Source organism: Dicentrarchus labrax, unplaced genomic scaffold (genome assembly GCF_905237075.1).
Source record: "Dicentrarchus labrax unplaced genomic scaffold, dlabrax2021, whole genome shotgun sequence".
In the NCBI taxonomy this organism is placed as follows: Eukaryota; Metazoa; Chordata; class Actinopteri; family Moronidae; genus Dicentrarchus; species Dicentrarchus labrax.
Window position 1 is genome coordinate 4,860,887 of NW_026136702.1, and position 24,816 is coordinate 4,885,702.

Genomic DNA, 24,816 nt, shown 5'->3' on the forward strand with positions numbered 1-24,816 from the left:
GGGTTAAAAGTCATATTAAGTCAGGGTATTGGTTTGTGTGTGAGTGTGTGTGTGTGTGTTTCTTCAGTGCACAAGTAACAGGATCCTTCTCCTTCACCAACATTCATCTGGACCCAGTTAAGTAGTGCAGACGCTGCTGGTTATCACAAGACTGAGAGAGCTAGCTTGCTAATCCATCGCACCACTGGGCCCACACTCTGACCAAATTAAACCTCACCAAATAGAAACAAGACACATACACATACTGCCTGCAGCTTTGTGACCCCCAGAGGGCTGAACATCACCAATAGGGGTGACCGTGTGCCACATTCCTCCTTAGCACCATGAACCTTGAACGATCCGGTCTGATTACCTGTCTGACACAATGTACACCAGAATCCATTTATCTTTCAATACGTGTGTGGGTAGTTGGGTGGGAAGGGATGATTAAATTGTCTAAATGCTGCTCCACATCAGAGGACATATGATATGAAATAGAGATGATGTAGGTTTACTTCACATTAGCTTCAACCGACTGGCAGGCAAGCAAAAGGAAAGAAATCAAGAAGAAAAAAAAACAGTTATTTGGAGCTCGGGGCGTTCAAGGGTGACAGGCACCACATCTGGAGCAAGCACTGCACTCTGTGTGTGTGTGTGTGTGTGTGTGTGTGTGTGTGTGTGTGTGTGTGTGTGTGTGTGTGAGTGTGAGTGTGAGTGTGAGAGAGAGAGAGAGAGAGAGAGAGAGGGGGTTGGGGGAACTGTCCGTCTGTGTAAGCAGGCAGCCTGTTATTTCTTGGCACCAGTTCCTCCAGAAACACTGGAGGCTTTGTGAGAGGCCCCTCTGTGTCATTTAAAAGTTGTAAGTAAAAAAGAAAGAGAGTGAGCGAGGTGATCTCGGTGTGTAAGAGAGGAAGATTTTTCTTACCCCACCTCGACTATGCATGCTTGAGCACAATTATATGTATTTGAATGCCAGTGCAATGGAAGCAATGGCTGTCTGAGCTTGTTTGTAAGTTTATACCACGTTCAAGGCCAATATTGTCTGACTGACCTGTGCGTCACCTCAGACGACAGCTTAATGGTTGTGTCCTTGCCACTGTGACAACAATCTAAACATTTTCTGGAACACTTCAAACCACCCCAGAGCTTTCCCTGAAGCCCCAAATCGCTCTCATATGGCCTAAATATAGGGCCATGTGAGCAGTGTGCTTGACTAAGTGGGGAGTGATGTACTGCATGTTTGTTTCAACCTGCTTAGAGAGACATTTGGGTAGACTTATACTATTAAGGAACACAGACCTAGTGTAGGATTTTGATTGACACTTTTCTGTGATTTGTTCAAACTTAAGCCTTTATTAGGTTTGTTATTCTAGCAATTCCCACCCAAACTTAAGCCTGAACTAGCTCTAATGGTGGTCCGAGATGGGGGAGGAAGGAACAGATCGTACATGAAAAGTACAGCTAGCCCACTATTGATGCTACTCATCTCTTTTACAGGCTGGACACACTGCCAGCATGAGCAGTGCGTGACGGCTACCTCGCCGAACTGCTGCGGCCGCTGCCAGCTCTTTCTTTCTACATCTACGTTGAGTAAATACAATACAATAAAAGCCTTGTTAACAAATGAATGGATTCTGTCTACAGAAATGCTAGAGAGCTTTTAATCTGAAATGGATATAGGTGTATATGTTGCTGGTATAATGTCGATATGAAAATGAACAGATCCTTTTCGCTGTGTATTTTTGCTGAGAAGTGCGGGTCATGCAGGCAATGTGGCAGCTCTAACCTATCAATATGGGCTCCAAAATAAAAAAAGCAAGACGTTTCACGATGCACATGCGTTGGCAGTCTGTCCAAGGCTTTAGCCCTGTAGCAACAATATAAAGACTAACGACTCAGTGCTCAGGTTGTATGGAAATATAATAAAATATCTTGCTGAATGAGATCATGATTGTACTAACAAAAACTGTATTAATAACCAACATACTTCATGATTTACTTACGTGATGCTGGTATGATTATTAATCATAAAGGGTGCAACATTTTTCATGTAATGTAATAATATTGGTAATATATCAAAAACAATAAACAGAGAGCCTAATAAATTCATTCCAACTGTTAGAAATGACTCTGGTGGTCCTTCATCACTGTTCCTTTCATTTCAAAGGACATTATTTTATGCGGTTGAAAAGTCAGTAGACCGTAGACTGTTGCAGGAAAGTCAGATGTACAGGTTCACATCATGTGAACAGTGCACTTTTCATTTATGCTTTATGTGTAACATTTTGATCAAAAGTCCCAATTTGGACATTCAATGTGATGAAACCCCATGAGGCATCTGATCAAAGCAGTTGTTTGGAACGCCGTTATCCAATAACAGAACGATAAAGGCTTGGCTCTTGCTTTAAAGAGTTTGGAAGTGAAAGATATTAGTTGAACAGATTTTGGAAATAGTCTATTCAATTTCCTTACGACAATCAGAGAATTGCACAATATATCAAGGATGAGTATGGTTTCACTTATAATGTCTTGTTTTTTTCCAACCCCCACCGAATTGATTTTTATGTATTTTTATTTATTAAATTTCTTTGTACTTTTCTTGAAATTATATTAAATATGTTTTAACTTATTTGCCATTTTATGTGGTTAATTAACATATTATTTTGAAGTAATACTAAAACATGTGGTTTCTTATTTCAGCAAATGTTTATTACTGTTAACTACAGTGGATAAATAACACATTCAGTCTGTTAATTGCTTGTTTGCTATTAATTGCTTTTGAGTAGAAATCAGATCAGTGAAAGAGGAGACTTTACCATGTTATCACTTGTTTTTTCTGCTTCACCTCATATCTGAAGCACTGAGCACTGAGTCCTACTGTAGCAATGATGCTGTTATGATTCTGTCAGTGACCAACAACAGATGTTGTACTAACACATTTTACACTCTCTCTCTCTTTATTGCACTCACACATGTGCACTGACACACAACCGCGAATGCACACAGAGACAAGTCGCGCAAGCAGGCTGCAGGTGTAGCATTGCTCACATCATGAGCACCCATTATAGACAGTTTGCAAAAATACTAACTTCTCCCACGCTGTTAAGGACACAGTGAATTTACTTTACTACTCAACTCATTTACAGAACTGTTCTGCTGTTTTACAGTAGATACGGCTGGTAGACTTTTCTGTTTTTAGCTTACAGCTGAGGCATGTACAGTGGAGTTTGTGTGATCACTACTATGGTATGGCAGGTAGTGCATTCCCTGCTGATGTGTATCTTCTTTACATAAAAGAACATTCTCTTCCCCTCAGAGAGAGAAAGACCAAATCACAGAAGGACAGAGAATGTCTGAGAGGTGTGGCCATAAAAAAAAAAAACATAGTGACTAATTGGCCCAACACCCCCGTTAAAGAGTGTTTGCCCCTTGGTTAGACACATTAGGAGGCTGTAAAGAAAAATAAATAGAAACAGAATGAGTGCATGAACCCCACCCAGCCCATAAAACCTAGCCCTTCTCCACCACATGACACTTAGACCTCACCAAGGTCAAGTGCAGTGACACCTACATGACTGCTGCACAGGTTTTCAGGTAGAGATGTGCCACTGTTTATCAGACAGCATACATGTGTTTATGTGTCTGTTTGTGTGCGTAAATGTAGGAAAAAATCCCATTGGAATTAGTGACAGATGATATTAATTACCTCTGAGTTTCAGCATGAATCCTCTGCAATTTCGGTGAAATGGAACACAGCAACAAACAAACAAGTCAGACAACCTGGGCCCTAATTAGCCGCAGTTGGATTTGTAAGTATGCTGTTTGCATACATTTGTATAAATGCAGGCTTACATGTGAGCAGATGAACCACACAGTATGCAGGTCCATGTGGTGAGTGTCTGTGTGTGTATTTTAATAGCACTCTGATTGGAGACAGATGGAGGCCAACACGCAGAGGTAGCGCAGAAAGCCATGCATAATAACTCTGAAATGGAGAGCATTTGGAGAGAGACAGAAGAAGACAGGGAGGGAGATCAGAGAAAGAAATAAAAACAAGTTGAGCGAGAGGAGGCCGAACGAATGGAGACGGCCCCTTAAACCAGTCTGAGAGGAGGGGACAGCGAAGGCAGGAGGATATGTGAGGCAGTGTGCCACAGTACGGGTGTGTATGTGTGCACAACTGTGTAATTCACTGTGCCTGGCCGCCAGCCTTGACGAGGTGATAAAAGCTTGTTTCCTATAAACACTAATGATGTTCATTAGTGAAGACCTGAGGGGGCCCACGGAGCAACACAGAGTGACTGTGTGTTTGTGTGTCTCTGTGTCAGTCAGTTCGTGTGTGCTCCTGGACCTCAATCCCATTAAAGTGGCTGTTATAAGTGCCCATCCTGAGTCTAATTGCTGGTGTAATTGTCCTGACCCAACAGGTCCACTGGTGTTTCTGAAGGCTGCAGCTCACAAGGCCTGCTAAGTGCTCAGTGATGCCTGGCTGCACCTACATCTCACTCAGTGACCATAGAGAATACCACAGCTTAACCGTCAATCCTCCTTACAGATGCCATCAATATCCTTCATATTATAACCCCTATAAACATCATGAAATGGATTACCAGCAAGATTGTATTAATGAATGCACCAGAAGCTGATATCAAACTTTCCATGGTGCCGAAATAATTACTTCTTTTTGCTAACTAGGCCCATAGCCATCTGTTAGGTTCCAAATTGATGCCCACAGAGCTGCCTAATCAGCCAATAATCTGTACCACACCACACAAAGTGAAGAGCACTGGTATGTCCCATTGTGTCAAGGCCTGAGGAAAAGACTGGTCTGGAGACCTTGTGTTCAACACAGCCGCAACGCAATCTGGACACCATATTTCACTGTGTACCTCCCTCAACACCCCCTTTCACTCAGACAGGGCTAAATTAAAACCCCTTCAATATGAAACAAAACCCCCTTTCTGAATCCCTTAACCCCCCCCCATTCAATCCAGCTGGAGGGCTTTTAAAGAGAGAAAGCGAAGATGGTTGGGTAGGTATGTGCTGGACGAAGGGGGAACTAGTGTACATTCATCTCCTTTTGAGTGTGTTTGACGAAGAACCTAATAGTGAAACGCTGGACATTTTTCAAATCATTATCATCATATCCACAACAGTAATTTCACCAGGAAGACCTTCTCTTGGTTGGGGCCAGTTATTATAAGTAACACACATAAATTAATAGAGACATTTAAAAAAGGGGTTTTTATTAAACTGTCAACAGGCCAAAGGAAATACATACCTCTAGTGGCGAATCGCAGAGAAATCTCCGGAACTGTGGAGGGAGGCAGAGGAGGGGAACAGAGAGAAAAACAGTTAGTTCTCCGAGTCACCAACTCTTTTGAAAAGGCATAAATGAAAACCATACATGTCTCGATTGCTGTCCTATATAGTTTATCCCATATTTGTCACATATTAAATGCAGCCCCCCCACCCCCATTCACTGTATTTACACAAATGAAAACATTTAGCCTATCAACTGAAGTTAACAGCCCAGGGAGGGAATAGTGACAACTTAAATAATCAGCAACGCTGATGTCAAAATAGCCTATCTTTGAACACTTTGAAAATGCACATCAGATATCAATTACTGGGGGACTTTATGTCTGTGGCAACATTAAATCTTTCTTCCATTCTCTCTACTATTTCCTGTGCTCCTTCATTTTTAGCACCACGGTTGAGAGCAGTGTTTACAGACGAGCTGACCTGCAGGACTGGGGGACACAACGTAGCATGCTTCCATGTTTAGCGCCAAAACCATTCTATAATGAGTACCAGCACGGCCACAGTGGAGCAGTGATGGACAGCTTTTGGTTTGCTCAGTCTGTTTCACCCTAGTGCGCCACACCATGGCTTAAAGTTCATATTTCATATTTTAAGGAAATGCTGCAATCCAGCTGTGTTGTTCATTTGCAGATATGTTAGACTTTAGTTCCACTGTCTGGTGAGCAGAACGCAAGTCTAGAATAGCACTAAAGTATCATAAACAGAGGACAGAGATGTTACTAAAGGACTAAATAAACAAGGAGGGAATATGAATTATATCAACAGTCATTATTAACTAATATGTTTTTCACTTGTTTTCCCTCACTCAAACCCTGACTCTAACTAGGGTTTGACTTATATAGGGTTCTTAGCGACAGTATATTGGATAAAATAGATTTTTTTTTCCTGAAATGATGTTCTTAACAGGCTGGAATACATACATTTGTATACTATAAATCTCAATTTAAACATATGTTGATGGAATTCTTTTAGGTGGAATAGCAGATGGTCAAGCTGTTGTCACTGATAGCAGATAATTAATAGGCTTCTAAAAACTTTGTATTGAAACGCCAGTATTTCCCCAGCATATTAACAAACCAATATATCAATCTAATCTGATTCTTTGCAATAATGGATGAATCAAAGTTATCTTGTACATACAGCAGCACTGTATAGCCCAATACTGAAGGGAATATCTGTCTTTCCTTCTTATCAAAACTAATTTGTTCTACAAGTTACTGGAAATTTTCAAAAGAACACCAACATCCTTCGTATGTGCGCGCGCCAGAGAGAAAGTTTGTATGCACAGCAGTACAGCTAGTAATAGTGACGGCTGCTGATGGCATGGTTAACTGGGTGGGACAGTCCTGGCTTAGATGCAACTCAAAATCTTGCCAGTAGCCTGAACTCATCCAAAAAGAGAGTGTGTGTTTCTCCGTTTCTCTGCCACAGCTGATGAGTGTGTCGGTGACAGTAAGGCAGTGTTCTCCAACACGGGGGATGTTTTGGAAGAGAGGGGAAAAAGAATGATGCACTGGCGCATGCCATTTCTATTTTACCTTCGCCTGAAGCAAAAATCACTCGAGTTGGATTCTGGTCAAAACAATGACTAAATCCACAAAATATTAGTTAAGTTGCAGTCAGAAAAATAGCTGAATCTATAACATATGAGGACCAGAACTCATAAACAACAAAACTAAATAAACAATCCATGCAGTTCTCTCTGAGAGATGTTGTTGTGAGCTATAAAAGTCTCACGCTGTGCTCCCTGCAGTGCTGAAGATACAACACACTGCCCTTACCCTCAACTCAACCTCACACAACGATGGAGATGAGTAGAGGAGAAGAGCGGATGAACAGAACTACTCAGACACAGAACAAATAGGAATGATGGTTCTCATCCTACAATTGCTTTAATGTCATTTTAACTATAGATTATCCTGCTCAAGGCCATTAGGTCAGCTGTACTTGCAGATCTATTCCAGGAAGACTATATGACCACCTTTAAACTTTTAGTAACAGTAACATCACTGCATGCAATTATATATATTCTTTAATTCAAATGTATTGAAATTTTATTCATCTGATAAACAGAAGAGCATTTTGTACAAAATTTATACTTTCCATGACCAATGTGGAAATTGTAGTGACTACCATCTGTTTAACGATAATTATCTTTGCTCATGCAAAAAAATGCTTATCGAGTTCCCCACCTGTGTAACCATGCCAGTAAAGTGTATTTTTCTACTCTTAACTTTGCAGTGACTACTGCTCTGCTAGTCAACAAATTACCAACAGCAAAGCCTCCCAATGTGCGATATTGCTGAAGGGCACAAATTAAACTTTTGTTTAAAACTCACAAAAAAACCCAAATGGTTTACCAACAGAACAACAGCTGGAGTTATTAGATGACATCATTTATAGAAGCTGCACTATGACACTGGCTGCTGTGTGTGCGTGAAACTGAGAATCTCCAATTGACCCTGCAGTAAAACGCTGTATTATTTGATTGGACAAGTGTGTGAACTTTTTACACACTGGAGCCTGTTAATGTATGCAAATGCATACTTGGATGTGTGTGTCATAACAAGCTGCGATAGCTACAAGCACCTCCTTTCCCTGAGTCCCTCCTCCTCCACCTTTACCAGGCACTTGTCAGGGGGGCTGCTGGGTAATCGCACCGAGAGGAACGAGCAGTGGAGCACAGCAGCCTTCTACTGCTGTGTCAACCCTGTTTGGCTGGGTGAGGCCGCTCTCCTGGAGTCTGGCAGCGTTTGACCCCTCTCTAACCACTGACAAACAACAGACCACATGGCCTTTGCCAGGTTGACACAGACACACAAACAGACAGACAGACACAGACTCTGCAGGGGATAGACAGTCTAATGTGTAGGTACATTCACTGGGGCATGAAGGCAGCAAGGGAATAAACATGTGAATACAATCTCAGCTTCCTCTCCCTATCTATCTCTAATACAACAACACATATGTCTGTAAACGGAGCCGAGGCCAGAATACCTTCTGGAACGCTCTCATCCACAACACATGGAGCCCATCACTTCCTCTCCAACTCTCCCTTTCCTATAGTAAACACTCATCTGTGTACGATTAGGAGGGCAAGCAGCCGTCTCAAACACACACACACACAGACACACACACACACACACACAAGCTATCGTGTCTTCACTCACACACATACAGTACATATAAACACACACATCTGTTTAAGCCTAATTGCTACTTAGACATCTCGTCATTGTGCGCTTTGCTCTCTCAAATTGTTATAGTTACCTGAGCGACAAGGTGCCTGTATTCACTCTCTTGCATGAAAAAAAAAATTTAAAAAATAATCCTCCCTTCACCAAACTTTTGCTGACAAGATCATTGTTTATTTAGTGCAGTAGAGGAGCCGGCTGCAATGCACGCATCAATGGGTAAAAATAAACGTTGAGCTCTGACGTTGGAAGAAGTAAATCAACAATGGTAAACATGCTGCTTATAAGAGGTTTTATTCTATCTCAAATTATTGTGCAGAACCATGTTGCAAAAATTATTCTCCTTCCATTTTTAATGATAGATTTTATTGTCATTTCTCTCAAGTTTTTTTTCTTCCTTTTCTCGTGTGTCTTGGTTAAGGTCATCAAGAAGAGTAAATACAGATTTAACAGGATTTGTTTTGCTGAAAATGAATGCCACATGTGCAGGAACTCAGAGTCACGGCTCAGCACAACAGTTAAGAACAGTAAGTGTGAGTGTGTGTGAGTGTGTGTGAGTGTGTGTGTGCGTGTGTGTGTGTGTGTGTGTGTGTGTATCTAAATAATTGCAAGTATGTGCTTCAACTCTGTCAGGAAACCATGATTGGATGTGGAAGGAATAATGTCTGGCTCCCTTCCAGTCATGGTATGACAGGAAATGCATACATCCTTAAATAAACAAAGCCATTCCCCCCTAGGACATTGTACTGTCTAATGGTAGTACAATTTTGGCAGGGTAATTCAACTTGCGCACACACACAACACACACAATATCTCTCCTATCGCCCAGCACTGAGCAAGGCTGATGGTATTCCACAGTCTGTCCCTAGGTAATACTTTAATGGATTAATAAATACCTTCACAAATACTAAATGAACCAACTTCCTAGGTAGCAGCAGGCATAGAATGGCACGGCACCAAAATGTGCCATCACCACATCAACAATGTGTTTCCCATTTCTTTATGAATGCCACAGGACAATGGGGGGCTCTGAGCTTCTGGGAAGCAAATAGGCGAGTTAACAAGGAGCTTGACGGGCAAGAAAATAAAATCAGCAGAGTTTAGTACTGTGGGCTCAGGAGTGGTTGTCACAGTACTGAGTCCAACTATGGGGTATATAATTAAGTCAAATTTGTTTGAGTGGGAAAAATTTGAGATGACTGCATAAATTAACCGCAGTGGGATGAGAGGACAACATGACATCTCCAGTTTGTGGTACAAGAGAAAAAATAATTTGTAGAGGCTGATACCAAGAGCTAGCTGTGCAGTGGTCTGTTTATGTCTGTCACTAGCATCGACCTCATGAATATCTCCATGCAACACAGAAAATGCATGAATGTATAAACATATTATAAACCCTGTCAAAATGAATATATAGTGCTGTTAGAATATAGAGTCTAGTCATTTCTCTATACCTCTCCCTAAGGTAAAGATGTCAAGCTGAATTACAATGAACAGGCTCACCTTTAAGAGTAATTGACCCCACCTTGATTCACTACACCAATTCACAGTACACTGCATTCAGTCAGTATCCAACCTGGAAAGTCCATCAATAAAAAATAAAAAACCCAACAGACAGCATAGTTGTTTGCACAGCTCCATTTTTTCCCAGTTTTTTAGATGTTACCCCTCGAGTTCTTGAACCCATCCGATCTCAGTAGTTATAAACCTGAGCCGAAGCTGTGCACACAAACACACACAAACACACGTTCCCTTTAATAGAGCTAGTGTTATGGCACTAGGAAAGAATCTGCCACGGTCTGCCCAATCTGACAGCTTTTATTATTTATTAATTACCTTACTTTTACAAGCTGGAGAATTCAGTAATTTACTGAGGCCTGCTGGCAGGAGGGTGGAGGAGGAGGTTGTTTTTCCAGCCCTGAGGGACAAAAGGCCCTCTCAGGTTAGGGAGAATGTCCAGCAGTTCTGCATCCTGACTAGACTTATTTTCTCCACTTTTATTTATATATAAAGTGGGGAAACTGAGGTGTGTATATATTTTTATAATATAATTCATTGTGGATTATAAATTAATTTTCAAACTTTATGAATACTTGGTTTCCCATTCCCATTTATTACTGGACAATACTTCTCATTCACTGCATGAACTAGTGAACTTTTCTTTCTCTTTTCCTTTTTACAGCTACAACTCACACATTTAAGGGATTTTAATCATTATAATTATTTCTCAAGGACCAATGAACGCTACAATTCTCCCAATAGTGTGTACACTGTTCAAGTGATGAATTGTGGGCTAAACTGTGGTTGATCGAGGTGCAAAGACTGTAACTTTAACAAAAACATTACTTTTCAAATGGGACCAAAACCAGCCATTATTTTCATTATCAATTAATCGGTCAAGTATTTTTCCCAAAGTCCAAGGTGGCATCTGTAAAGTGTTTTGTTTTACAGTCTAAAACACAAAGAAATTACGATAGAAGGACATAAAATAAAGAAAATCAGCAAATCAGAGACTGGAACAAGCATGTGCAATAGTTCCCTGCAGTAGGTGTGGAATGATAATCATGCAGTACCTCACTCTCACTACATGCGCTGGGGTCATCACCATGAATGGCCATCTGGTAGCGGGCATACAGCGCCACCGACTGCTGATAGGACGCTGTGAATTGAGGGTCCTCAAAGTTGACCGGCACTAGCCTCACCTTCAAGCACGGGGTGTGGAGGGGAAGGAGCAATAAGGTGGAGGGAGGTTTTATATGGGTTGACAATGAATACAAGGATGGTGAGTAGTTAGAGAATAAACAAAAAAAGAAGAGGAGGAGGAGGAAGCATGGGTGCTTTGGAGGAATGAACAATGCAGGATTCAACAATAGAGGTTTCAAACAGTGTTATACAAGTGCTTTGGCATGTTAGGGTTCACGTCAGTCTCCTAGTCCTTGAGGCAAGCTGGTAACACAGCAGGTCTGTTTTGAGTTTGAGACCTGATTTAGTGATTTTTATCAGATTGTTGAGCAAAAAGGACACATGAATGCAAGAAAACAATGGGATTCTAGGAGACTGAAAGTGTGTTTTTAAAATAATAAGATGCCGGGCAACTTGAAGATGAGGCTAGTGCACTGCCCAGCTTTTACCACGGATCCCACTGAGAGGATCAGTAATCCAAGGTTCAACACAGTGGAAGTGCGTGTAAGGTCCATGGAAGCAGGGATCCAAAATTGTGTCTGGATAAATCATCTCAGCTAGACACATACAGACTCCTCTCGACAAGGTAAACAAGACTGAACAGACAGCACGCACAAAGTAAATTAAAATCTCATTACCACTGCTTCATCCTAGAGATTCCAGTTCAGACATAAGGAACTACTGTGAGGGTAGGGTGAATTGAGGGGGGGTGTGTGGCTTACAGGCGAGGTAAACGTGTGAAGATCGAGAGGGTTCAGCTGACGGACTGCCCCCCAAAAACTGAAAGAGCTCAAGACTAACGACTCGGCTGGCCGACCGAGGGCCAACTCAGACACCTGGAGAAACACTGCTCTCACCCATGCCGTATGGAAACATTTTCCCCTCCATTTCCTCTCCCTTTGACTCTCGCTTCTAGACACATACAGCCTCTTTAATACTAACATGTTAATTCACTTTTTTCATTCTTACAGACCCCCCTTCCTCCCCCCTGCGTCAACCATCTTTCTATTTTCAGTGAGAGAAGGTTTAATCCCAAAATTTTAGGTATAATTTATTTTCAGTGTCATACAGTTTGAAGATATCTACACATTTCTGTTCATTATAATTTAAACCTTATGGAAATTAACATACTTCCATACTTAAAGTACTTACTGATTTAATAATAATTACCCATAAACAGAGACACTGTGTTTAATTTGCTTAAAATATAAATTGACATCCAGCAACTCTAATAAAGACATTACTGAATACCTTTAAGTCCATTATATAAAACTAAGGTTCAAGAGAACATATTCATAAGAGGTAAGAGCCAGATAAAACCCTTTTGATGTCTCTGTAGGTACCCAAACTGGTCAAACCTTCTCCCTCCCTCCCTCCCACCCCTAGAGCAGGTTGACCTATGCCCCCCACCCTCTGACCTGGCTCTCGGAGGGTTTGTCAGGAGGGTCCTTGTGAATGGCCATCTGGTAGAGTTTGTACACCTGGTAGGAGGCGTCGAAAGAGGCTTTGAACTGCGGGCAAGGGGGATTGGAGCGCACTAGCCTCACCTTCAAAAAGAATACGGGCAGACAAAGGTTAACATCAAAATGGAAGAAAGTACTGAGAGAAACATAAGTGGTGATTAAAATCCTTAAAAGGGAAGATATAATCGCAAATCGAGGAGAGGAAAAGGTGTGAAAAGAAGAGAGAGAAAGAGAGAGAGAGTGACAAAAACACACCCTCTCCTGACTAGGTGATACACATAATAAGATTTTAAAACAATTATACAAGTAAAATGGAAACATTTGCTGTTTTAGGTTTTTCTTCTTTGGTAAATAGCCTTGTTGTCACCAATAGCGACTGTTGCTAACCATAGCTGTAGCTTGATGGGAAAACAAGAACAATACAAAGAGGGTGTGTTTTGTCCATCTCCATAGTGACACAAAAATGGCAGGTGTTATTGAAGATAACAAAGAGCATGACAAGCATTTGCTGTGATAAGAAACTACTCATAGAGGTCCTTAAAAAGAAGAAATAAGCATTAGCCTATTTACCATCAATGTACTATTCTTATTATATATATATATATAAGCCCATTTCCAGTGCTTCACCATGTCACCTGAGACTAAAGTTTTATTCTTGGTCCCGATCATACCCAACAGAACTGTGTGTGGAGACTTTTTATCATGTCTGAATGATTAGGAGTTTCAGATTAAGGTCAACTAATCAGCTCTTTTTATTGCTCCTTTTATTGCTCTTTATTGTTTCTGTTATTGGTGCTTTTTGATGCCCTGTGTCTATATTTGTGGCAGATTTATTGGAAGATATTTGAAACTAGTCCAAGTTCAGCTAATATAACCCAAGTAAGAAAGAAAGCATGCAATTAAATCAAATAATCCATACACATGAAAGATGCCTTCTTTATAAGAAAACGTTTGTCGTGCTATAAATCAATCTTAACAGGAAGAATCAGAGGAAGCCTGTGATAGAAAAACTTGTCTGAGGGTTGCTAATGTCACACAAACTAGAAGAAGTCCACTTCCACATCCTCCGGCCCCATTTAATTAACTGTCTCTTCGTTTGGAAGCTTTTGTTGGCCAGAAAGATGGTGCCATATGAATCCCTTGGATGTTCAGGATAGAGGAATTGAACCTGGGGTTTGTTTGAGTTGGACCTAAGTTGGTTTCTCTCATATGACCACTTGGCATCTAAATCCTTTAGTCAAACAGAGACGCTGAGCCTCTTACATAAAAGGACAATGCTGAAGTTTGGGCTTTTTAATTTTGTTCTAAAACTAGAGATATATTTTGATAGGCTGAAATCATTTTGGTGAACCAACACTGCAGCAGATAGTATTCAGCATGGAAATGAATTTTTAACAATTCTCATAACAGCCTTGGAATTTAACACCAACAGTCTAACATATGACCGGGTTACGAATGTTCAAATAAAGTCACATAATACCAGTGGCTTTTGTTTAACTTTAATTAAAAGGAAATTTTCATTAGCTTCCACTGAGAGATATGTTGCTCAGAATCAGGATCTTCAGGAACAGAGACAACTGATTGTCAAACCATTGCATGTGAGCAATAGGAGATTTAGAAGAAAGTCTATTTAAATATAAGAAAAGTGTGGAGACAGTAGACAAGACTCAAGATGGGAATAGTGGGTGAAGAGTTCCACAGTTTCCTGAGGTGCCTGAGGGGCTCTGATTCACGTTCTCACACTGACTCCTGGTGGTGGCAAATGGCACTACAGCTGCAAGGCGAGAGCAGAGGCAACTAATGGGCTGTAGGGCACATTTGAAATTGTCCTCCCTGTCATTGCCACTTATCTCTTTGCTCTGCATTTAAATTACTTCATCAGTAATAAGCTCCTCAAAAGGTCACAGATGCCGGAGAGAAATGTCAACTGAGCAGTTCACAGTAAGCAAAGGTGAGCCTAATACAACACCAAAGCAAAGAGACGCTTAGTCACCAAATCTCTCTGTTTAATTTCCTGTCTATATTTATTTTCAAAAACGTGCTATGTTTCCTGCAGCGTAATCTCATCAGTCAAGCAGTGTGAAATCTTTAACAGATGTGTTTATGATAAAATGAGCTGGACTGCATTTAAATGCTCCAGTCTAAACATTCATCTTCTGGTACTGGTGTGAAAACCTCTTTGAGCTTGACACTGAGTGAACATTACAAAGAACCAAGAATCAGCATCAGATAGATTGACTAAACTCCTTATCATCTAAATTGTCCCTCAGCCACAAATCGGATGGAGCCTTGCCACATGTAATACACAGATAAATGGGTAAAAAAAGAGGCATCTTTCAATTATTAGACTTGTAAAACATATAATTATCCTTCATTTGCAAAGGATGACCTTGTGTTCATGCCCACTTAGTGAAATTGAACAATAATTGCAGGCAAACAAATTAATCCAATTAAAAAGAACTGACTGGGAAGAGGTTTTCCTGGTCGAGTCTCAGGGGGTATACAGACAAGAGACAGACACTGCCTGGTTCATCACTGCATCTGGCTCAAATCTTGGTCAAGACCAAGAATGACGTTACTGTACCAACCTCAGCTTGAGGCCTTCGCCAGAGATCTTTCTGCATCGTTCTGCCCCCTGCCAAAAGTTCATTTCCATGTCCTCTCATACTGGCTGAGCTGGGAGCTGTGGTTTTAATGTCATCAGCAGGGTAACACGACCCAGTTTGTGTGGTGTGCCTGTCATTTGGTTGAATTCGAATTGGGAAGAGGTGGTTTTTCCACTCTGCTCTGGCCAGCTATCCTCTCCACACACATAAACACATGGTGAAGTCACTGGAGCTAGGGAAGAGGGCTCTATGAAACCAAAGTTTCAAGCTAACTGAATCCAAACGTTATGGAGACACAAAGCTCAACCAAAAACACTATTTCTTAACGATAGCTGGAATCATCACCATAGGCTAATGTTTATTCCAAGTCACATTAAAAAAAAGAGAGAAAAGAAAGTACCTACACTCTACACTTCTGCTCACCTCAAGGCAATGAGAAGAACTGTCAGGCAATGACTCATTGATGAAATCTTCCAGAGGTTTGGGTTGGTTGTCCTGGGTGGGGGTGGGTGGGGTAGGAGAGACAATGGAAGAGACCCCATCGGCACCCTGTCTCATCTGCTCTTTCTGAAGACGCCGCTCCTTCCTTACGTCTTTGGCCTTCCGACATGGCGGCCGGCTAGCATCAGCTCCCAACCCTGCACCCCAGAGAAATCAGAGAAGGTGCATTTTATAACCATTTCCAGGTAAAAAATGGAAGAAAAAAAAAGAAAAGAATTGGATCTGGATAACAAGTTTAGTTTTTATGCTGCCTTTGGAATAAGACTCAGACGTAAGAAAACTCTTACTTCAAGCTTCTGGTACTAATGAGTCTCAAATTTGGGGGACATTTGTAAGTGTTAGACCATGTTTCCAATGGCTTTCTCCCTGCCCCTCTGGGCAAATGTCCTGCCATGTTTACTTTAGTGTACCTCCTGCCTAAGAAGCCAGTCTCAACACTGAACCCCATGGAAGTCATTTTCTTGTTTACCCGGCCTTAAGAGTCTTTACATTACATCTTTGCTTAGGAGGCTATAAAACAATATGGTCTGCGTTAGTCAATTCCAAGTGGTGGGTAGCAGCTAGCTAGTGTGTATTTATAAAAAGAACAGAAGACGACAGAGGACACAAATCCCAGGTCTAATAATGACAGTGACAAAGATATGCTTATTAGGTTGTTCCTAACTGAACACACACTTTCAACAAGACTAAGAAGAACATTCTCCGAAGCTACTGAAAATCTCCCTGTTTCCCTCTCGCTCTTCCCCTCCTTATCCTTCTTCTAGTCCTCCTTCACCACCACCTCCTGGGCTCTTGCCAAGCCCTCTAGCTCTCCGGGCATCCCATGTCAACAGTTTACACGCCCACATCCTGTTTGGAGCAATAAGGAAACGAGAGCCATTTCCTGCTTGTCCTATTGCCAGCCGCCACCATCAGCTCACTTACTAACTTTCCCCTCCATCGACGTCACAAGGAAGAGAGGGACGCTTGGTCCTGACAAGGGGAGAGGGAAACTCTGGCACTGGCCAAGGTTCCCTGGCAGCCTTCAGTTTCAGCTGACTCAAGCTACTTTTTCTACTGTACAGATTTTGTCCTGTGAACAGTAAAAAAACAGACCACAGCAGGATATTTATGCAGATTCTGGATAATTTGATGATTTATCTTTAAAAAAAAAAGTACAACAATACTAAATTTCAATCCAGCTGAGTTTGTATCACTAACTGCTGTGTTCTTGCTTTATTGGGCTTTAATGGTAAATGACTGGAGGCACTAAACGAGGGAAGCATTTCTGAGTAAATCCTCTGATATAAACATACAACCCTGGGAGTTATGGCGTGGTCAAACTGTTTTTCTCTGCTAGAATAAACACAGCGAGGTCAACGGAGACTGGTCACACAGACAGCAGGAGTTAGAGTCTGATTTGTGTTCAATACACTGACCACAACCACATCAACCCCTATCCATCTTCTCGTCATCCTCTTGTCCACGTGCCTCTCTGCCCTACATTTACACTCTCACTAGACACACGCACATACACCGTCTCACAGGCACAGACACAGGTGCTCCTGAGGATAGCGTACCCAGCAGTGGTGGAGATAAAGTCTGACAGATCAGTTCCTGTGTAAGACAGATGTTCCCGCTCCAGCAGTTAGCACTTCATAAAAGCTATGACACTCACCCTCCCCGCTTCCCCAAACACACATACAACTCTCCAAATCAGCCTAAACTGTCTAGAACGGTGACGTACTGCTTTCATGCATAGAAACATGTAGGGACACAAAAATGAATTCATTGTGGGAAGAGGATGCTTTTATCTGTAAGCAGCCACTAAAATATTACCATGGGAGTTTTTATAGTAAGTAAACTGGAAAACTGTAATGTGTACCACTATCTGGTCTGCCTAACACGCGACACAAGTTCCTACATCTTATAAACCAATAAATTTGTGCCATCTGCCATCATGCTACCACATTAACAAAAACCTAATCTGCACAGGCACACTGATGAACATTATTCCTCTGAAGGAAACGGTGTTGGTAAATTACTTACTAAGATAGGTTCCTTTTGGAGTAATGAAGGAACAGTTTCAGCTTACATTTCAGCACTGGCTTGCTGTCTGGACTTTACTGCAATATTGTCTTGAAAATTGATCAAATAATTCATTTCAAACTGGAAAACAATTACATATACAGTATGCAAGTTTCACTAGCTGTGATTCCATAAAAAGCAGACCGTAGAACAGCTTTCTAAAATACAACATTCCATATGTACTTGTGTATCTGTTTACCTTTGGCTTTGCGTATGCTATATGGCAGATGGGGAGCTATTTTTTCTCAAGCTAGAACTGGAACCTGCCCAAAGCTATAAAGCGCTCCAGTCATAAACCTAGAGGAAAGATATGTCCAGGTGTTTTCTGTTGAAGGTGAATAAGGGGGGAGTGGAGAACCACTTGCTCAACATAGTAAATCCTCCTCACTTCCTCTTTGCTTGCCTTCTGAAAATGCATGTTATTTCTGACAGTCTGAGGAAGAATAGTGTGCCGCTGACACAGGTATAAGAGCAGAAGGACGCTAGTGTCACTGAAGGATTTCTCTGTCTGTTTATGTCGGCATGTGGATCGACCTGTGCCAATACCAAGCCTGTTGATTAATGAGCATGGGGGCCTGTCCTCATTCTCTTTAGATGTTTGCGAGGGGGGGTGGTTGAGGCCTGTAATATGAACAGCTGTTAGTGCTGCTTCCTGTGTTTAATAGGAGTTTATTATCTCCTCACCAGAGTGTTATTTATTCATTACTGTAAGTTGGCTGTGAGGATATCCTGTTCTGAAGCGTAAGGAGGAGAACATGACAGATAAGCCAAAACCAGACACACTCCTGAAAACACAGGAAGAACACCAGCTTCATTCACCAAGCTGCTGCAGAGTGGAGTCTATTACAAGGTGAACAGTGACACCCCCTGGCAAGCAATGGTGCTTTAGCTACTGTCGATTGTATGATTGATTGTGTGTTATTCAAGCTACGTCACTACTTTTGAATCATTCTCTACTGTAGTCGCCAGACATCTAAAATACATTACAATACATTATTTTGTCTTTTGTAAATACACTATTTTATCTTAAAGCACGGAGTGAGTAAAACTACACTGATTGGCTGCAGAAGCATCTGAAAAAATATAGTTATAATTAATGCATATTGTAAAAATGTAATTATACCCAGGTATGATTCATGCATACTGTGCAACACTAGAGGTCAAAGCGATAATATGCTGCGCCTGAGAACTTAATGACACTCATGATAATAACTACTAGAAGTACTTTATAGAATAATATTAAGACTGAATGATGATTTAGGCCCCACTTCATTATTTAGCTCTAAGACCTCATTAGCTGACGGATGTATGAAGCTGCTGTAATGTCTCTTTCACACTCAGGCTGCATGAACCGGTGTACATTCAGCATATGCTTTCCAAGTTCATGAGTCATGCAGGGCTGTAATGAACAGTGATTTTCATGATTGATTAATCTTTGCTAATAAATGTTTTGCAAGATTTTTGTTTGATTAATTAATCTGCTGAACTATTTTCTTGATCAAATTAATAATTACAATTAATTGTTTTCTCTGTAAAATGTAAAAATAAAATACTATAATTTATATATTATTTATTATATTTATATAATAATGACAGCTCAAGAAGATTTCTTCAGTCCAATCCACTTTGGATTCATACCAAATTTAAGTAACAAAGTTAAAATTCTCACATTTGAGAAACTGAAACCACCGAATATTTGGCATTTTTGCTTGAAATGAGAAGATTAAGTTATTATCAAAATACTTGATGACTGGTGATTCAATTTCTTTTCTGATTAACTAATCCATGGAGCTTTAGATTCATCGTTCATGTTCTTTATGCAAAAACATATGAATAGCTGTCTTGATAAAAGGAAAATAATAGTTATAGGTAATGTGTTAAATAATAATGAGCAGCTGTAGTTACATTATTAATAAGGACATCATATTTTAGTACTCTATTTTCAGTAACAGAAAGAACAATGCAGATTTTTGATGAGTATTACCAATGAAATTTGAAATGCGATCAGATTTATTACCTGGTTTAGGAGCCGTGGCTGTCGTTCTCCCATCCGGGACAGACACTGGATTCTGTCTTGATGTTTCCAAGCTGGCAGGTGCAACATCCGCTACCTCCTTCTGATCTTCTGTGATAGCAGGAGACTCTACTACTTCCTTCTGAATGTCTGTGATAGCAGCACACTTCACATCTGAGTGACAGACTTTACTAGGCTCTCTCAGACCTGCTTCTTCACACACTGAGTCCATTGGCTCTCCTACAAGGCACAAAATCAATATTGCTTACACCAGATAAAGTGTACTACAGCACTAAAGTACCAACACGTATTGAGTTTGTGCCCATCTCTAACTGTAATTCAACCATGAACTCAATAGAGTTGACAGCTCACAACTGTTTTTCATGCATGTACTGTATACCAGTGCAGAGAAATGTATCAGACAATACACATACATTAATACATTATACAAAAGTAAACATACCCTCACCATCACCCGGTCCTTTTGGTAATTCCCCTTTGGAAAGGAATTTGCTCATCTTCTTCAGGATTTTCTTGTGGGATTTGGAAGGCTGGAATTTCAGTGCATGACATCTTGACAGAGAGCACAACAGTAAAGGTCAGAACAACATATATTTGTATTTCTGCTTGTTATACAAATATTTAATAGGTTATTTAATATATCTTTAAACTACCACGGGTCATTTCTGAAGTAAACCACGGGATAATTCATAGGAAATCTGATGGGTAAAATATCATTACCTGATCGTATACTGTGGACAGCATGTCTTGTTCATTATAGGCTTATAGACATATTTCCCACTTCTGAAAAGAAAGAATAAATAAACTTCACTAAGAACATTATCACTGATTTGAAATATCCAAAATGACATTTTATTAACAAGAAAATTCAAAATGTCCATATGCAGGGATTGCATGAAGGTCAGAGACAGCTACTGACCTTCTCCAACCTCGGTCTATGAGATCTTGGTAGTCCTGTACAGTCATGGTGTGAGTCCACATCCCTGTAGAAAACAAAAAGAACATTTGTAACTTTGAAACATTTAATTGATTTCATATCACTTTACACTTTTAAAATTGAACTGCATCAGACTGTGTCGCCTAATGATATTAAAAACAGGCAGAAAAGGGCATTGAATCAGTGCAGCCTGAGAAAATTATAGATTAAAAATATGTCCACAGACTTGTGCTTGTGAAGTTTGGTTCCATATTACATGCATCAATCTGGCCTCCATACCATGTAGTCTGCGTGCACCGAACCGTGACCCCTGTACCGCGGCGGCTCGGCACGCATACACGAACCACTACAGCCATATAAGGAGTGGTTTGTCAAGAAGCTGCTCAGAGTCTGGTGGGAGGTCCACTTTTTGTTTCATCTTAAATGAACCCCCCAGTACATTCCCACAGTGCTTTAAGCCCCACAGTGGTAACACAGATTTATTATTTGTACTGGGGTCTGAGCTCCCTGTTTCAACTCCTGACCTTCTCCTCTGCAACCATATACCCAGTTTGCATGCGCACACACACCAAAAACATCTCTACAACGAGGCCCCTATCAGTTTACGTCTAAAACAACTGGGGAAATTAACTGTATACCAGTTCACACAACACACACTAAGTTTGCAACCGAGTATAATGACCTAGAGTATGTCCCAGGGGAATGGTGTTTAGTCAGTCCACAGAGACAACACAGAGTAATTCAACAGAGCAACACTATAACACTGAAGCAGTAAAAGACTGGAGCTAGGCCTGTAGATACAGCCGCAAGACCGCCGGTTGTCTTTTTTTAAAAACGGGATTATCTGAGGGACAGATATTGTCATTATTGGACCAGAAGTTAAAGGGCTTCACGAGTATACTATCACAGTATATTAAAGATTGGATATAAGCAAACACCATAATAAACAACATATTTGATCATCAGACTATGTCAAAATCTTTTTGACATAAGATTTTCCAAATCATCGTCAGTGATGCAGCTACACAGTATTTAAGTTGGCTGAGTTCTTCACTGGCACAAAAACTGAATAAACAGCATAAAATTACACCAAATCAAAGGCACCATAAAACCTTTACTCATTTATAGAAATCTATAATTTAAGATGTATGGGAAGTTATGTTTAAATACCATTTATGGCCTCAGCATACATTTATAAAGTAATCTCTTACGGGTTTCTGCCCTACGGTCCCACAATTATTAGAATTAAGAGAGCTGTCAAATTGTCAAATGAATTTGAGTATGGGGTATTAAAAAGGAAAACTCACAATAACACGTTAGATTAAGTCAGAAGCTTAAAAGAGTAAAAGAGTACAAATGAATCACGCCATGTGAGCTGGATGGGAGTGCAACAGCTGCCGTCATCATGGTACAACAGGAGCGCCTTTCCATTGTTCACACCTGATACATTTCCACTGAGGCCTGACAGCCACAGAGGAGGGCAGATGTTGTACTCTGTAGTGTAGGGTCACATTTGCTTTGTATGTAACAACACTGTTGATAACATCAGTGCATCAAATCGCATAAAGGAAAATATTATCTTATACTGAGCATCTGCTAGAAAAGGTTTACAATACAACAACAGGAACACTGCTCATATAACTGATAAAAACTGTTGATCTATAGGCTGCTCCACATCTTCCCAGGCAAATACAATACTGGAAATAATCAACTGGTCCTAGGTGGCCTGAAATAATGGGCTCAGCTCTACTGTTGTAGGTCTAGTACACTTACATTTAACCTGCATCACCACAAGGAACGTATAACCTTTTAACGCTATCAGTGATACCTTAAAAGAATTACACAGGAAGTCTTCCTTCTTCCCCAGAACCTGCCATGCACACATGATGTAACACATCCAGATTACCACTCTTATCTTGCTTTAGACAACAGCTCTTGTCTGCAGGCTGCATTAGAGCCTGAACCCTAATTATAGTCAACCTGTCTCGTACCTGGCTCCACTGAATGACACTATTCTGTCCTACACAGAAAATCCCTTCTTACACTGCTTTTTTTTTATAGCTCTGTATCAAAGTCAGAATGCAGAGTAACATTAACCTTGGTTGCCTCTCAACACAACATACAGCATATTATAGTATCGTTTAAGCTCTGCTCAGCTGTCTACTTCCACTTCCGCTTGTAAGGGAATATTTATAAACCTTCATGGCATGTGACTGTGTGTCGCCATTCCTGTGAGCAGAATTATACAGCAGGTAGTGGGTGGAAAGGCTCTGTCCTTGTTTGTCGCTGTCCAAGACTCTTAGAGTTTTCACTGATTTCTACAGGTTTCCCATCGATTGCCAAATGACAAAGACATTTTTTCCGATACAGTCTGACAGACAGATGCGTGAAAAAGAAACTGTGTTGTTTCCACTTCATTTGTCATGACATTTTGTCCTTGTTTCTTTACATTATCACTTTTAAACAGACCATATCAGAGTTCCCTTGGAAGTAATCCAACCCTCACAACTGGATCAGGAAGAGAGGATTCCCACTGCAGGTGGACAGAGTGGTTTCTGACATATCAAAGACTTAAAAACACTCCAGCCTTCACTTTTACTACAAAACTAGGAGTCAAAAATGAGTGAATTATTAACTGGGGTACTATGTTTTAATCTCAGGTGATGCTGCCACAGTAAAGAAGCAGCAGTTTGTTGAGATCACATAAAATACAGATACTGTAAAGCTGTTCGTGTTGCAGCACTCCACCCAGTCTGTACTGCCCATCACACCTCTCCACACCAATAAGCTACGTGTACATACAAAACAGCACACCCAGCATTTCCATACCTGAAACAGAACTGGCTGTAATTAAAAAAAAAACAGCACCGACTGACCAAATGAGAGAGTCACAGCTTCACTTTCGCTCACAAGACAACAGCCCTGCTCTGTTTAACGTGGGCTAGTTTGATGCTAGCAGGGAAGTCCAGTGCTAAGCTGCCAATGTTACAGCATCAGCCTCGAGTAAGACATTTCTGTAACGGGATAGTGAGTCAACAACACCGGCGCAATCTTCCTCTAACTGTCTGAACTCGCTTTATGCAACGACAGTCTCGTTTCCCCCACGATTCAAGAGTCGGACTGCGAGATGCTAAGGGCTAAAAACTGAGTTCACGTAACGTTAGGTGAACGCTAACTAATGTGTACACTCGGCATCGTGTTCTTGTCTTGCAGTTTGAGCACAGCTGGTGCTGACATTAGGATTATAACGACAGTGTCAACATTAACTAACCCTCTGTTCAAACCCGGTGACTATTCCAGCAAGTAGACGGAGCTAGCTAGGTCGTTAGCATGAGCCAGTTCAGCGAGCTAGCTAACGTTACTTCAGCGGACTCTTACCATGAGAAAAGTTCCCCTTTTCGTTTTTACAGTAACCACAGCGGTAGCCGTCGTCCCCGCCGAAATATTCCACTATAGTATAAGACTTATTTCCTGCCATGTTTAATATCCAGGCAGGTGACAGCTGAGTTTGCCCGGTGTCCGCAAATGCTGCTGGGTGTCAAACCCCGCCCACATCCAAGACGTCACCAGTGCTGCGTTGAAGGTTGAAGGTTAAGTGGGAACTTTTTTTGAAAACGCTTCTTCTATCTGGAAAGTACGGTGGCCCTGAGGTGCAAATCACAACAACGAAAGAGAAAACACAACGATATTAACCAGACTGGAAAAGGTAGGTACCCTCGGGCGACTTGAATCGTCGCTGATTGGACAAAAGAACTGGTCCGTCCTTTCACTGGTACAGCGAGGATGTGTTCAGGTACAGTAATTTGTCGTTGTGTTTTCTGATTTGCCGTTGTTTTCTTTTGCTGTTGTGTTTTTTGATTTGCTGTTGTGTTTCCTCTTTTGCTGTTGTGTTTTTTGATTTGCTGTTGTGTTTTCTCTTTTGTTGTTGTGATTTTTGATTTGCCGTTGTGTTGTGTTTTCTCTTTTGTTGTTGTGATTTGCACCTCAGGGCCACCGTAGGAAAGCTTTGTGCTGTAGATGTGTTGGT

At 41.0% G+C, this 24,816-nt stretch overlaps 1 protein-coding gene across 4 annotated transcripts in view; it reads right to left on the bottom strand.

Moving 5' to 3' along the window:
* Positions 1 to 24,365, bottom strand: part of LOC127377352 (arginyl-tRNA--protein transferase 1) — a 49,526-nt gene extending 25,161 nt beyond the window's left edge. Inside the window, exons 1-8 of one of the 4 annotated variants that reach the window (XM_051425168.1) lie at positions 24,168 to 24,365; positions 20,772 to 20,835; positions 20,573 to 20,635; positions 20,301 to 20,404; positions 19,835 to 20,071; positions 15,673 to 15,887; positions 12,599 to 12,727; positions 5,261 to 5,293 (exon numbers count right to left, since the gene is read on the bottom strand). In XM_051425168.1, coding sequence (XP_051281128.1) covers positions 5,261 to 5,293; positions 12,599 to 12,727; positions 15,673 to 15,887; positions 19,835 to 20,071; positions 20,301 to 20,404; positions 20,573 to 20,635; positions 20,772 to 20,835; positions 24,168 to 24,267 — 945 coding nt within the window. In that variant the 5' untranslated portion in view covers positions 24,268 to 24,365. Of the gene's footprint in view, positions 1 to 5,260; positions 5,294 to 11,071; positions 11,201 to 12,598; positions 12,728 to 15,672; positions 15,888 to 19,834; positions 20,072 to 20,294; positions 20,405 to 20,572; positions 20,636 to 20,771; positions 20,836 to 24,167 lie in introns of all 4 variants that reach the window. The other 3 variants (XM_051425160.1, XM_051425153.1, XM_051425176.1) reach the window with 3 other exon arrangements.
* Between the last annotated feature and the right edge of the window lie 451 nt (positions 24,366 to 24,816).